At 47.5% G+C, this 15,271-nt stretch overlaps 1 protein-coding gene across 2 annotated transcripts in view; it reads right to left on the bottom strand.

The window, feature by feature from the left end:
• The window catches only part of LOC138511377 (uncharacterized), a 333,915-nt gene that overhangs the window by 25,506 nt on the left and 293,138 nt on the right, over positions 1 to 15,271 (bottom strand). For both annotated transcript variants that reach the window (XM_069627001.1, XM_069627000.1), the window contains one exon: positions 13,559 to 13,741. In XM_069627001.1, coding sequence (XP_069483102.1) covers positions 13,559 to 13,741 — 183 coding nt within the window. The remainder of the gene's footprint in view (positions 1 to 13,558; positions 13,742 to 15,271) is intronic.

The following is a 15,271-nucleotide window of genomic DNA, read 5'->3' as shown; positions in this document are numbered from 1 at the left end:
GATGGAGGATATACGCACACCCGAGATCAGTGGCCCTGATGCGCACATGCACACGAAGGATTGAGGCACTGTGTGTTCATTTATCGGAGCTGGGGAATACCAGTCACACTATTTTCCAGTCCTGCATCTCCCGGGCCCAATTCTTCACAGAGACTAACAAGAAATAGGTAGGAATTAGGATGGGGTGCGCGATCCACAGCAGGTAGAAGATTGAATAGGCTGGCTGTGTGATCTTGCCCTGCATGCAATATTAGACACTGTAGAATCTAAATACTGAAAGCAATGATTTTTAACCTCCACCCATATAAAAACCCTGACACTAAATTGCTATTTTGATTGTGTGCAGGACTTTTTGATAAAGGAATATGCAAGAAGACAAAGGCCACTCTGCATTTGTCATAGGACACCTATCATCACAACTCGAATTTTGGGACAAGAGCCCATTATTAACAGAGATCATATAGATACCAGTATTATACTAAATGAAACAATTGGGGTCCTCCATACCCTTGTGTCGCCATACAGGCACAGTGACAACCATCCAAAAAAAGGAGATCTTCTGGTGCTCATTGCAGCACCCAGGCCCTGAAGAGAGTGGTCACACTAACATTTACCTCAGAAACCGGTCGGCCAACACTAATTAGGGATCACCCAGTGATTAGGGGACACCGCCTAATAACATGTGCATGGATTTAGTTCACATATTTTGTAATCTTTTGATTTTAAAGATTTTGTAGTTTCATAAAACAGGACAATTAAAATAACTAAACCACTGTTGGAACTCAGTTTAGTTTAGTTTAGTTTGTTTATTTGTATAGCGCAGCCAAACCCTGGGGGTAACTGGGCGCATTAAACTTGTAAAACAACATAAGTTAGAGAAGGTGCACATGGAATGAAATGCAAATAACAGTGCTAAATACAATAAATAGCATGTGGGACCAGGTTACAGAATGGTCCAAGTCAATGGATAGCACATATGTTACAAGATGGACCAGATTACAGAATGCTCCCAGTCAGTGGAACATACAGATATTGCAGGATGAAGGAGTTAGTGAGGGCAGAAAGCAAACTATATGTAACTAGGTGTTAAAGTGGTGCCTGTGTGGGATTAGTATTACTGAATAGAAAGCAGATCCGTCACCTTGGCTCTGAACGACCAAAAGGACGAGTCAGCTATAATGTCCGTGGGGAGTGAGTTCCAGCATTTCACAGCTAGCACAGGGAAGCTTGCTCCCCCTGCTGTTTTCAGGTTAAACTTAGGAATGTTTAGTTGGTGCAGATATGGGGATCTGGTCGGTCTGGACGTGCCTTGTCTGGTAAATTTGTCTGATAAGTAACGTCGTGCTGTCAAGGAGAGTCATTTATGCGTAATGACGAGTGACAGTAATTTAATTCTGTCGCAAATAGAAAGCCAGTTAACTTCCTTTCTAAAGGTGGAGATGTGGGCCGTGCGGGGTAGATTGACGGCACATCTGATGGTGTTATTCAGATTGTGATTAGTGGATCGAGAAAGAGTGTGTTGCAATAATCCAATCTGGATAGAATCAAAACCCTAGCAAGGGTGAGGCAACTGTTGGGGGATAAAATTGGTTTACAGGCATTGATAAGTTTATAAGTGTATGCAGTGGATGAGATAGTGGTGTTTATTTGTTTTTTAAGCGAAAGTGTGGAATCGCGATACACACCCAGCATTTTGACTTCTTTTGAGACTTTTATAATGTTGCGGTCAATGGTGAAGGATTGGTATCGGGGGTCAAGTTTGTTAAGACGGGCCTGGGAGCCCACGATTATCAGTTCCGTCTTGTCTTTGTTTAAGCAAAGGCTATGAGTAGCCATCCAGGCTTGAATTTCAAGGTAGATTTCATTTAGTTTTCCAACATCTTTCTCATAGCAACCGGTGAGGGTGATGAGGACCTGGGTATAGTCGGCATAATTTGTGTATGTGACACCCAGATTGTCAAGACGGTTGAAGAGGAGCTTAGTAAAGATGTTGTGAAGGGAGGCCACCAGGGGGCGCACAGGTAATGGCTGCCTGATCGCTGGGTTCCCGCCGAGGCTGGGCCTTTTCAGGGGAGTGAGCCCCCCTGGGACCCCAAGGCGGATTCACTCGACGGGTCCGCGCCAGTGACCCCCCCGTGACGCAACAGCACGAAAGAGTGAAGCTCCAGGAACCCAGGAAACCGGTTTACGAGCGGTGACGGAGGAACGGCGGGGCGCGCTTCCGCCCCGGCGCTGATAAAGGAGGAGTGGCCCGCCGAGGTGAGGAAGTCCAGGCGAAGGGCCCGGCCCCCTCTCATCCACCCGCCGACGGGAACCGGGCGGCTGAGGCATCGGGGCCCGACGCCCTCAGGAGGTGGTACAAGAAGACAAGCCACATCGGGAACGAAGGCCCCCCGCAATGCACCACACCGCGGACGGGCGGAAGTGGCACCACCTCATCCATGCGGTTGCGGTCCACCCCTGGCGCAGGGCCGCCATCGACCGCATTGCCCCGCAGAAGACCCCCACAACACCAACGGACCACGGCAATCCGGCAGTTGGAGGGGAAGCGTGCACCCCCGCTTCCGAGAGGGCCCCAGGGCCTCAGTGGCCGCTCCCGTCCCGAAGACAAGCGAGGGGACAGCGCATACCCGCATCCAGCTCCAGCAGGTGGAGGCCCCTGGGCTCGGTCCCAGGGTGTGTGCCCGCCTGGCGACGAAAGGCTTCGGCCAGAGGTAGCGGAACGGCAGCAGCGACTCACTAGCCTGGAAAAACATCACCAGCGCTGAGGCAAGACCCAGGCAAGACCCAGGTGAGAGGCCCCCATCCAGAGTTGGTGGGGCGAGTGCCCGCCTGAAGACTGCACCCCCGCCCGCAGAGCAGCGCATACCATTCATAAGCTCCCCCGAGACGATCCATCCAGGTAGCTACAGGGCGGGGTGGGAGTACAGCACGGCTATATGAACTGGCAAGAGACTCTGCAGGCACAATCCGCATTGACGATGGAGAGGGGCTTCACCTCCATTCTCCAGGAGATCAGGGAAATGCGATCTGACATCGCCCAGAAGTTCGAAAAGATAGACCAAAGGTTGGACAAAGTCGAGGACAGACTCCTACAAGTGGAAATCAACCAGTCTTCCTCGGCTTCCCAGGAGGTTCAATTCGATATGCGGCTAGCGGCCTTGGAGAAGAGGGACGAGGAAAGAGCCAGGCAGATGGATGACTATGAAAATAGGGAAAGCAGGAACAACCTTAGATTTTTCAGGGTCCCGGAATCAGAGGGCGAGACGGAGAGAGATTTGACCCGAGTCATGAAGGACATTATTACTCTACTGTTTGCAGAGGAAATGACAACTGAACCTACGTTCGACCGGGTGCACATGGCAGGGGAAGGGCAGGGAGCCCCAGATCGGTACTGGTTCGGTTCCACTACTATACCGAAAAAACTAAAGTCCTGGAAGAAGCGAGGAAGGCGGGGGTGATTACTTACAATAACGCCCAGATCACCATTTTTCAGGACCTCTCGCCTATACCTTAGCCAAACGTAGAATGTGCCGCCCCCCAACACAACTACTGAAGGAGAATGGAGTGCCCTACAGATGGGGATATCCCTTCTCCCTGGCCTTCAAATACCTGGGCCAACGAACATTGCTGGTTACAGAGGAGGACATAAAAGGAGCCATCCAGGATTATGTGGTGGAGCCTACCCCCCGGAGGGGCCCAGTAGGCCCAGAAGCACTCAGTAGGGGCACCCCCGGCCAGTCAGGGGCCAGGTGGACGAAAACCAGTTCGAGGAAGTTCAGAAAATTGAACACCCCGCCGTCTGCAATGGAGGAGGAGCATATCGACTCGGAGGGTTGATGGCCAGGGCTCCCGGGTCTGCAGTGGAGCAGAAAAGGAAGACATGAAGGACGCGCCGGGGACAGTTTCCCCATGAACAGCAAGTACAATGGGGGCAATTGAAGGGACACAACCATGGGGGAGAGGGGGCATGATATACTGAGGTCTTAGCAGGGGAAGGAAGGCTGGAAATCTGGCCTAGGGGAGTGGATGACCACAGAGGCATGGGGAAGTCCTGACCATTCATAGATCGGGACCCGAAGAAACCGGGGTTAAGTCAAACTTAGAGTCCCTCTGAAAAGCGATCAATGTGGGGTGGAACGAGGGGACGAAGCTGGGGGGAGTGGGGCTAACGAAATCGATCTTGGCAAACAACACCTGGCCGAAGGGGACAGGCTGGTGGTCCGGCCACAATGCCAGAAATGGCGGAACTAACTTCCTGGATGCTGGGGAGGGGGGTGAGGGAGCACGAATTAGATGGGGTTTGTTTGTTTGGGAGGGAGTTGGGGGGACAGTTGGGGAAACGTTCTAAAAGTGTCCAAACAAGGAAACAGAGGATACAGGGAGAGAGTAACGATGCAACGTTGCTGACCACTAAAAAGGGAAACATAGACTATAGCTGACGACCGACCGGCCCTGGGAGTGGGCACCCTGAATGTGTGGGGTTTGAACACCCCTACGAAAAAGTCCCTGATCTGTAGGGAATTTAGGAGGGCGAAACTAGACTTGCTCTTCGTGCAAGAAACGCACTGGGTGCGGGGGAAAGAGCCCAAAATGCAAGGGGGAGGAATCAAGGAGGTTTTTCACGCTTCCCACAGGGCGAAGAAAAGAGTGGTGGCCATCCTGATAGCCAGGGGCGTAGGTTTCGAGAAAGAGTCAGTCCTGAAGGTCCCTGAGGGCCGTTACCTGATGGTGCGTAGTTCCTTACAGGGTTCTCCCCTAACCTTGGCGGTAGTGTATGACCCGAATGAAGGTCAAGCCCTATTCTGGGAGGGAGTAAGGGACAGGCTCAGACTGTTCGTGCAGGGTCCCTTGGTGGTGGGAGGAGATTTCAATATGGTCCTGGACCCATCCAGGGACAGAAAGTGGTTAGGCCCCCAAAACCCTAGACCGGCAGACGAAGCCTTGGATCGAAGCTTTCAGAGGGCGAATGAGTGCTTGGGCCTAGCAGGCACGATCTCGACCCCCCGAACAGGTGTTCCCTCCTTTTCTTACTACTCCACCATCCACAACGCGTTCTCTAGGTTAGATTACATTCTGGTGGATGAGATCCTTCGCCCATATGTCACAGGCTATAGGATAGACCCAGTCCCTTGGTCAGACCATGGCTTGGTTCGAGACGATCTTAGCGGTGGGCTGGTGTAGGGAACGCAAGGGTCGATGGAAATGTAATGACGCCCTGCTGAGAGACGAGGCCCACGCTGCAGCTGTCCTGGACGCTATAGAGGAATTCTTCGACCTCAATGATAACGGGGAGGTATGCACGCACACACTCTGGGACGCCTTTAAGGCAACCCTAAGAGGAGTACTTATAAAAATGGGAGCCCAGAATAAAAGGGAGAGGAAGGCCCAGGAAAAAACCCTGCAGGAGAAAATAGCCCGTCTCCAACTGGGGGGCTCTCTGGAACAGGCCTGAGGGAGCGACCGGGTGGCTGCGCTGGAGGACTACAGGCTACAGCTAAAAGACCTATTCCTACACAAAACGGAGAGAAGCCTCCAAATGGTGAAACAAAAATACTACGACAAGGGGGACAAAGTGGATAGTATCTTGGCCTGGAAATTGAGAGAGGTCCAGAGAAGCAGAAGGGTGAAGGAGGTAAGGGACGGCCAGGGGGCCCTTGGCTGCGACACGCCCCACATAGGAGAGGCCTTTCGCCAATACTACAAGTCACTATACTCATCTGAATATAACGGGGGCAATTCCCAGACTTCCTGAATTCCATACAAATCCCGTCCCTGTCGAGAGAGATGTCAGAGGGGTTGGAGGGCCTGGTCACGGAGGAGGAGGTGGATAAGGTGATCAGTGGAATGAAGGTGGGAACCTCCCCTGGGGAAGACAGCTTTTCAGTCTATTTTTATAAGAGATTTTGTTTCTCCTTGTTCCCTTGCCTAGTGAGAGTTTTCAACACCTTGCTGGAGGGGTGCTCCCTCCCCGACTCCATGATGGGGGCCATAATAGCTGTTTTACCTAATGAAGGAAAGGACCCAGCAGAGTGTGCCTCCTATTGGCCCATATCATTGTTAAACATTGATGTCAAGATTCTGGCCAAGGTGGTGGGGAGGCGGATGGAGGGGATCATGCCGAAGTTAGTCCACGGGGATCAGGTGGGCTTCATCCGGGGAAGACAAGGCTCGGATTACATTCGTAAAACATTAGACCTGTTCCACTTTGCCCAAACATCAGAGCTTAACGCGTGTGTCCTCTCGCTGGACTCGGAGAAGGCCTTCGATAGGGTCGAGTGGAGATACATGGAACTCCTTCTCCAGAGAATGGGCTTCGGGACACACATTATGAGTTGGGTGGCCACCCTCTACAGAGCCCCCACGGCAAGGGTTCAGGTGAATGGGTCGCTGTCCGAATCATTTCCCCTCTCCCGGGGGACAGGGTTGTCCCCTCTCCCCCTTAATCTATGTCCTCACGATGGAGGCACTAGTCATAGCTATTAGATCCCACCCAGACATCAAGGGAATCAGAAGGGGGGAGGTGGAATTTAAGCTTTTCCTGTTTGCAGATGACATCTTGGCTTATTTGGTGGACCCGGGCTCCTCGATCCCCCCCTCCTGGCCCTGACGGACACTTTCGGGCGCTTCTCGGGGCTGAAAATTAACACGGCTAAATCTGTCCTGCTCCCAATGAGACCAGTGGACTCGGTGTTAGACCCCCTGAGCAGGTTTCACGGGATTGCTGTGGAGACAGAAGCCATAGATACCTGGGCGTCCTTCTAACTAGGGACTTATCGAAAACTAGGACCCACCAACTATGACCCCATAATGACAGGGATCACATCTGACTTGAGGAGGTGGGGCAAGATGATTCTCTCGTGGTACGGCTGGATGACTGCAGTAAAGATGAACATATTACCACAGCTTCTGTACCTCTTCACAGCGCTCCCAACCAGGGTCCCCGCTAAGACTTTCAAGGACCTTTAAAAGGGGGTCCGGGACTTTGTGTGGCAGGGGAAGATCCCCAGAACTGGGAGGACCCCCCTGACTCTACCGAGGGAGGAGGGGTGATTTGGGCTGCCTGACTTTCATCTATATTTCTATGCCGCCCAATTGCGCGTCCTCCTTGAACATATGAACATATGAAAGAGGGCCTGGAAACGTACTGGACATACTTAGAGGATATGGATGTCCACCCTTTAAAGGTTTGTGATCTCTTGTGGGCCCCGCGCAAGACAATTCCGAAGCATGTGAGGTCCCACCCGACCCTGGGAGTTCTCTGGGACATCTGAAAGGAGGGCCCCTGGACAGCACACCTAACCTCTTAGCTGTCCCCGATGATCTCCCTATGGGGCCACCCCCTCAAACTGGGTCGAAGGGGGTTCCGGCATTCCCAGCAATGGTCGGACATGTGTCTGGAATGGGCAGACCAGATGTTCAGGGAGGGTGAATTCCTATCCTATGAAGACCTGATGGAAGCTCTGCGGGGTGGAGCGCTTTCCATTTTTGAATACCTCTGCCTTAAGGGCATACTCTGCGAGCAGTCATGGGACCAAACCTGAGGAGACAACTGACCCCCTTCGAGAAGCTCCTTGACTCGGCGACCTCCAGAAAGAGTGCGGTGTCCAGTATGTATAAAATCCTAAACACTTACGACCTTCAGAGTAGGAGGAGCTTCCTCACGTTCTGGAACGACCTGGCAGGCGAAGAGATCTCAGAAGACTTCTGGGCCAGAATTTTCAAAATAGCGTTTCATGGGAACCTATTCACCTTGGACATGGAACATAACTTTAAAATTCTGCAGGGGTGGCACAGAGACCCAGCAAAACTGTCAAAGATGTTCCCGGGGGTGTCTCCAAGGTGCCCTAGGGGATGCGGCCAGACAGGCTCCAGAAGCCACATGTGGTGGCATTGCCCGAAGGTCCAGGCCTACTGGGGGTCAGTGAGGGGCTGGATAGCGGAAGTAACAGAGGAACTCCTACCACATAATCCCCTGACCATGTTGTTGGTACTCCCCCCGGAGGAAGCGGAACTATACCGTTACCCAAGGATGTGGGAAACCATGCTGAGGGCGGGCAGAGTGGCCCTCGCTCAGAAATGGGAGAGCCTGGAAACCCCCTCCAAGGAAGAGTGGATGAAAAAGGTGAAAAACATGTTCTTGATGGACAAACTGACGGCCATGGTGAATAAAGACACGAGCTCATTCCTCACAAACTAGTATGGGGTACAACAAACTTGGGGTTGGGATGTGCATTGACTTTAAGGGTAGATCCCCGAACTGAGAAGAGTGCCTAAGGCCCCGAAAGAAACAACAATAAACCGGGAGTCCCACGGCCCGGGGTAAGGCGACTCCAAGCCAGTCGGCGAATTGGTCACCCGTCGCATCGCCTCCGAGGCACAGGGAACGGAGTGAGCATTATGAGTCTCCTTTGTCGATCTCTTTGAAGTGGACACGGGGAAGGGGGAAGGGTTGGTGTTGGGGAGGGAGGTCAGAGGGGGGGCAGGGGTTTTTCTAATGTTCTGTTTTATTACAAAATGCTAATAAAAACTAAAGTTTAAAAAAAAAGATGTTGTGAAGTGTGGGGGAACTACAAGACCCTTGTGGGACACCACATTGGATAGGGACTGGGTCAGCCGCCGCTGAAAGGGCAAAGACCCTGGTCATTCTGTCGGAACAGAAGGATTGAATCCAATTGGCGGCATTCTGGAGAATGTGGCAGCTGAGGAGAGGTGTTTGGTCAGAATTTGATGATCGACCAGGTCGAAGGCTGCAGACATATCCAACAAGAGCAAGATGGCCAATTTGCCCTTATCTTTAGCTTTGTCCATTTGGATTTTTAGGTCCAGGAGGGCTGTTTCCGTCCCATGCCTGGTTCTAAATCCAGATTGTCACAGACCTAAGAGGTTGTTATCTTCCAAATGTTGTTGTATTTGGAGGTATGCCACTCTTTCTAGTATTTTCAGGAGAAAAAGGACAGTCGTAATGGGTCTGTAGTTGGTCGGTATATTAGGGTCTAGGTTAGGTTTTTTGAGTAGTGGCAGGACCCATGCTTGTTTAAGGTTGTTAGGGACAGACGAGTTCTTAAATGAGTTCTTAAATGATAAATTGATCAAGGAGGTGATGAAGGGAGCTAGGTCTTTTGAGGCTACCAATAATTTTGACTACTTCATCCTCCGTGACTGGGGAGAATTGGAAAGGGGGACAATCTGGGCGAGGAGAGCTGGGTGCATTACGAGAGTGGTCTTTGTGGGTGAGGTTGGCTTTTTTGGACTCTATCTTGGCTTGCAGGAGAGCTATTTTGTTTGATAAAGCTTGCTGGACGTTGTCACACCAGGCTGTGTCCTTAATACAGTCATCAGTGGGAGACACTGGCGATTCCAGTTCTCTTGGGATAGAGAATAGCTCTTTAGATTTAGCATTGTGAATTCTGGTATTGAAGACCTCTTTTTTGGTGTTCGTAATGGCAGCTTTATAGGTGGCGGCTGTGGTGGAGAACCTGTCTTTAGTAGAGGGAGAAGGGGCTTTTCTCCAGCTAGCTTCAGATGTTCTTTTGATATTCCGAAGTGCTTTTAGTTCTGCAGAGAACCATTTGTTCAAATGAGCAATTGGTTTAGCCTTTCTTAGTTTTTGTGGTTCAGCGGGACGTGTTCCCTTGTCCTTTATATATAATAAAATGCCTCTTTGGGCCATAGGGTCAGCCTCTTCCTGTCCCCTCACCCTAGATAGGAGGCCCACCACTGACAATTAGGGATAGGCACTTCACAGAGTGTTCAGTTAGTATGGTTGATGGTCAGTAAGTTTGTATGCCATAAAAGGATAAAGCAATAACCAATATACTTTTATCTGTACTGTGATTGTGTGAAAGAAGCTAAAATGTAGCCTGATGAATGGCTCTGGTGTTCCTGTTGATTACCAGCCACATCCGAGGGCTGAAGAATAGTGTTCATTGACTGGGGACAAGTAGATTTGGTTTTCAGAGAGGATATGCCCTGAGAGGGTTTTTCATGAATAACATAAAAAACCCTCCAAAGTTACTGTCCACAGAAGGAGCGACACATGATATATCTGTAGTGTTCATCATGTTGGATTTGTGCAGGAAGAAGTTTGAGATGTGAGGCAAACCATATAGGTTTTGTCCGAGAGCTGTTACGGAAGAATAAGTAGCAGCACGAAGCAAAAAGGAGTGGTTGCGGGTGACATCTCTGCATTGCAGGGGAGGCTAGGAGTATATGTAGCAATAACTGTATTTGCTTTACTTCATAAAGCAAAAACAATTGTGAAAAAACTCTCTTCTTGCCACAAGAGTTCGGATGACACTCAGAAGACAAATCGGGAATGAACTCAGCCTTACCGAAGAAAAAAGAATCCTTTTAATCTAACATCCAAAACTACCACAATCACCTCAAGACAAGAAGACGACGGAGATACAACAGAATTTCGTCATTCCAAGAGTGAACAGCAGGAACAGCTGCACCCAAGTCTGTGCATGCAGGCGTGCTACAAATGTATTTTGATCATGCCCATGCAGCTCTGTCACCGTCATTGCCTTCCCAAAACACAATGAAGGTGAGTGACTACACACATCTCTATTAAGTCAGCAAATCAGCTCTCCAAATAGCACAGCATCAACCAATAGCAGGAACACTCTAGGTCTTCAAATAAAGAAAAGCCAGACAGGCAGGCATACCAAATAGCATTGCCTTTCCACCGGTCATGTCTGCATCGAGTCGCTCTGCCCAGCACTCTTTCTGTATAGACCTCTACATCCTCCTCAGTTTGGCTCTCAAGCGCATCTGAGCTGAAAGGTACTGCAGAGGGAATACATATGGCTGGAAGATTCAAACCTCCCCCGTAAAGAAAGCCTCAGTAGCCTGGGGAGGGAAGGAGCAGCACAATCTGCAGCAGCAGCTTTTGGGGAACCTATTGGTTCGTGGCTGGAACCAACATTATTGGACTATTAGGTTTAAGAAGTGAAATAATCAACACATCTCAGTAATATGGCACAGTTTCATATTATAGTGCAAAGGACAACAATGTATCCCTGTCGTGCACATCTTCAAAAATAGAGTGAGTGATAGTGACCCAGACCAATTCTCAGATTTTCAATTTTTTTAAATGTGCCTCCTCCTCGTCTTCCTCTTCCTTAAGACACACATCTTCTCAATAACTGCCCATGGAAACGCTAATTCCATGTGGCCATTCTGGGAAAAACCTGGACTAATTTCTAATTTTGGACCCGTGTCACATGGGTCGACATTTTTCCAGTTGTCTGTGTTATATAGTCTATATAGTCTAAATTACATTGGCACTGTAAACAATACATACAAATGATGGAATTTCAATTTTAGTGGAACCTCTGTTCCAAGTTGGTTTGCTTGCATGTTTTAATCAGACGACAACTAGTTTGGGGACATTTTCTACCCGACCCAAATCAAGTGTGCACAATTTTTATTTTAATGAATAAAGTTCTGTTTATGAACCTGGGACCCCCAATTTAAGAATATCGATTTGCTACAGCCTTACTCCCCTTTCAGGACAACAACCACACATATCAGAACAGTAGATCTACTTATTATTGAAACATTTTTTTTAAACAAAAACAAATGTTGCATCTTTGCATCTTTGAAATTCCAAATCCAATGGTGATCAATACAGTAGACACCTCAATTTCCTATGCTGCTTTAATAGGAATAGAGATTTTTGTAACACACAAATAACCAAAGGTACATTTGATTTATCCTGAATGCACATCGACCATGCACTGAACAGTGTATGATGTCCAGGGATAGAATTGTCATTTTATATGACACCAAATTAAATTAGAACATCACTGCCTATCTAAATCTCCCTACCTCTTATTCATTGCTAACCCCCCCACACACACACACTCAATGAAAATGTAAGAACTTCAAACCTTCATTGGTTTCTATTATTGCATTAGCAGGTAAAAGTGTACATTTGTCTTTTTCAGAGGGCAACTTAAAGATGGGAAATGGGTAGCAGTCAATAAACCTTTCCCCTCTGTCTTGAATGGATCAGCACTGGAACAGGACTCTGCTTGGTGATGAAACCAGGAAATGACTCAACATACTTTATTTTTCTAGGCATGCACACAGTTAGATATCCATTTGTCTATGAGAATACTTTTTCTGTGTTTGAACATTATAGAGAGAAAGAGTCAGGACATCACCCAGTACACACATCATAGGACTTAATCGATCAAATCTATAACTCTAGGAGCACTACACTTCTCAGGATGTAGAATTGAGGTATATTACACCACCCCTCAGTACTTATACATTACTGGGGTCGGGATTTAAACTATTCCCATTTGGAGTATTTTTCTCCTCTGAATTATATTTCCCATTGACATTATACTTACATATGAATTTCATGTGGCTGTCTCCCTGGCAGGTAAGCACCCTCATTTGGACTGGTCCAACTCTCTCCTTCTACAAACAGGTGGGCATCAGCCAGCAAGATGGGTTTGGCTTGCCTATGCAGTTTGGTCTCTTATCTCTTCCACTGAAGAAGGCCTGGATCTTAAACTCCAGGTATGCCTCTCTTACAGTGTGCGGCTGGTAATCCAAAACTGGATCCGAAGGAAAGTGATCTATTCCATTCTCCTTTCTGGTCTCATCATTTTTTTTTTGCTCCTTCTTCCCTCCATCTTCCAGCCAGTCAATGGGCCTCATTACAACTCACCCAGTATGGAAACAACGGTGCCGGTAAACCGTTCTCAATTAATACCACTACCCAATTTATCATCTATATTTCTGCACAGATCTGACAAAAAACCCTCAATTTTCGGGTTTTCAGTAAAGGGGTGTGATATTTTCATCCTATCCTGATCCCGCACTGTCTCCTCCATGCAAATACCTTATCCTTTTTACAAGTTAACACAATGCTACTCTTCTTCGATGTGTGCTCCTCTTCTCTGAATAATCCTTCTCTCTATTCTAAGCATGAGCGATGACAAACCAACCCTGTTCAGAACACTGATTGTGAACTGTCCCTTTTCCACAGCATGTATGTTTTCGTTTTAAAAGTGTGCACAATCTCTCTCTTCTTAGACTTGTGTGCATTTTCCCATATTGAGCTTGGAAAGGCCTACCACTCTATTAAAAACCTTTATACTACCAAACCTATACCAATCATGTGTGCATCCCCTCATTCTGAGCCCGTATTCTATCTCTCCATGTTTGTCCTGCACTGTACCATTCAGCAGAATGATCCATGAATATTTTTGATACAATTACTAAATGTGTCTTTGTTTTGTTCTACCACAACCTCCCACACTTGTAGGTGTACACCTGTGCCCTTGTTCCCTTTGTCCGCAAAGTATCTAGTTTTAAAATACAATTAAAACTCAAGGCCAAAGGCACAAACACAATTCATATCGTACTACAAAGTATTTTACATTACTTCAGTGTAATGACTGACTCTATGGTCCAAGCCTGCAAGGAAAGTGTGCATTCTTTGTCAGAGTGTATATTTGGGTGCACAATAAGTTGAATTAAAAAAACATAACTACTATTCTATAAATTATCAAAAGTGAATAACAATGCAACTTACCAATTTGCTTGATTGTTCCTTATATTTGTGACCATAATCGTCCTTGAATGTTCTGTGAGCAAGAATTATCACCATGTCTTCTTCACATGTATTATTGATGTAATGTTGAGTACCAATCGGGAAGAAGAGGACATCACCAACACCAATTTTAAAGTGGCTGCTTTTAGCACCAAGGATTCCCACCTAGATAAGAGGTGTGTATGCAGTCTATTATGTGGACATTGGTAAGCAATTTATACAATTTCATAAATGTAGTTGAAAGAGTCTCTGAAAATAATGATTAGTTGTGCGAGTTTGTAACAATTTGGTTTTATTTCAATTCATAGTTCCTCGATATTAGGAATTTGTATAATATTTGATAAAAATGTTAAATGAAGCTCTTAAGAAGAATTAATTAAATCAACTTATATAAAAAATCACCAAAAAGGAATTTTGAGGAAAATAAATGACTTTACAAAATACAAGGGGCCAAATCGCACAACTGAAGAATGAATGCTTCGACAAGCCAATTACATGTTTTACCTGCCCTTCTCCCGCACAATTGACACTGCACACCCCACAGAACATGTACATGGTGGGCGTACCTGTTTGGAAATGCTGATTCACATCAACAGTAAGGACTATCAACACACACATGCATACAGGTACCACAATGTAAAGAAAAAGAAACTGAAACTAATCAGTTCAGGGTTGACACTCCTCCTTTGAAATTCCAAAAAAACACGCCAAGATCCTGAGAATCACCGTAAATAGTCCTTTATTTAACTCATGGTGGACAAGAAATGCACGGGTACCAGGAACCACAATGCAACATGATAGATGCATTATCAGTGATACTCAAAGTGGTGCATAGCATTCCACACCAATGACCCTGCCAGTAACACAGCCAAGTACCTACAGTCAACACTCAGCCATCAATGTAGAGTTGCTACCCCCAGAAGCCTGTGTAGGCCCAATAAATAATCCATCAGGCCACATACACGAGAGACAAAGAGCAATATATTGGCACAAGACAGCCACCATGTCCTCTTGACATGACAACGATAGACACTTGAAATCGCATTTTCTGCAAGAGAACAGGGTGCATGTGGTCACACTACAAGGCATGAAGCGATATGTACAACGTGCACATGCATTGAATTAAACACATGCCTTGCAATTAAGCTCCATATGCATGCACATGATGCCCTTTGCACTGATGTATGAAAGGCAAAACCCACACAATATACTGTGACTCATGGCTCTGCCTTTCTACTTGCAGGTGACTCCAGATACCCACAGCTGCCTTGGCTCATGACACCTGTGCAGTACCTGGGTCTGTATTGAGCCTACCTTTGGTCGCCAGAAGGCCTTTTTCCAATGTCTGGACAGTACAGGAGGTGCACGAATATATAGGCCAGAAAACGTTAGGAAAATTGTGCTGGTGTGTGCCATGCTGCACGATATCTTCCTTCAGAGGAATGTCCCTCTACCCCCTGATGTGGACATGTCACCCCCAGAGGATGAGGTCACAGTGCCTGTGGCAGCTGCGTCTGTATGCATTTGCAGAGATGAAGCTGGACGAGTGGCTCGCCAGGAACTAATGAACCATTTTTCTAATATTTTGACATGGCACATACCAAGCACCACTGTGTAGACTCACACATTTATGATTAAACACACTGACACAATGAGGACTATCCTTGCATTGATTCAGTTAAACAATAGTTTAAT

This window comes from Ambystoma mexicanum, chromosome 6p, assembly GCF_040938575.1.
Source record: "Ambystoma mexicanum isolate Mex_15411 chromosome 6p, UKY_AmexF1_1, whole genome shotgun sequence".
Lineage (NCBI taxonomy): Eukaryota > Metazoa > Chordata > Amphibia > Caudata > Ambystomatidae > Ambystoma > Ambystoma mexicanum.
The sequence above is the reverse complement of the archived record's forward strand: the minus strand, read 5'-3'. Positions and strand labels throughout refer to the sequence as shown.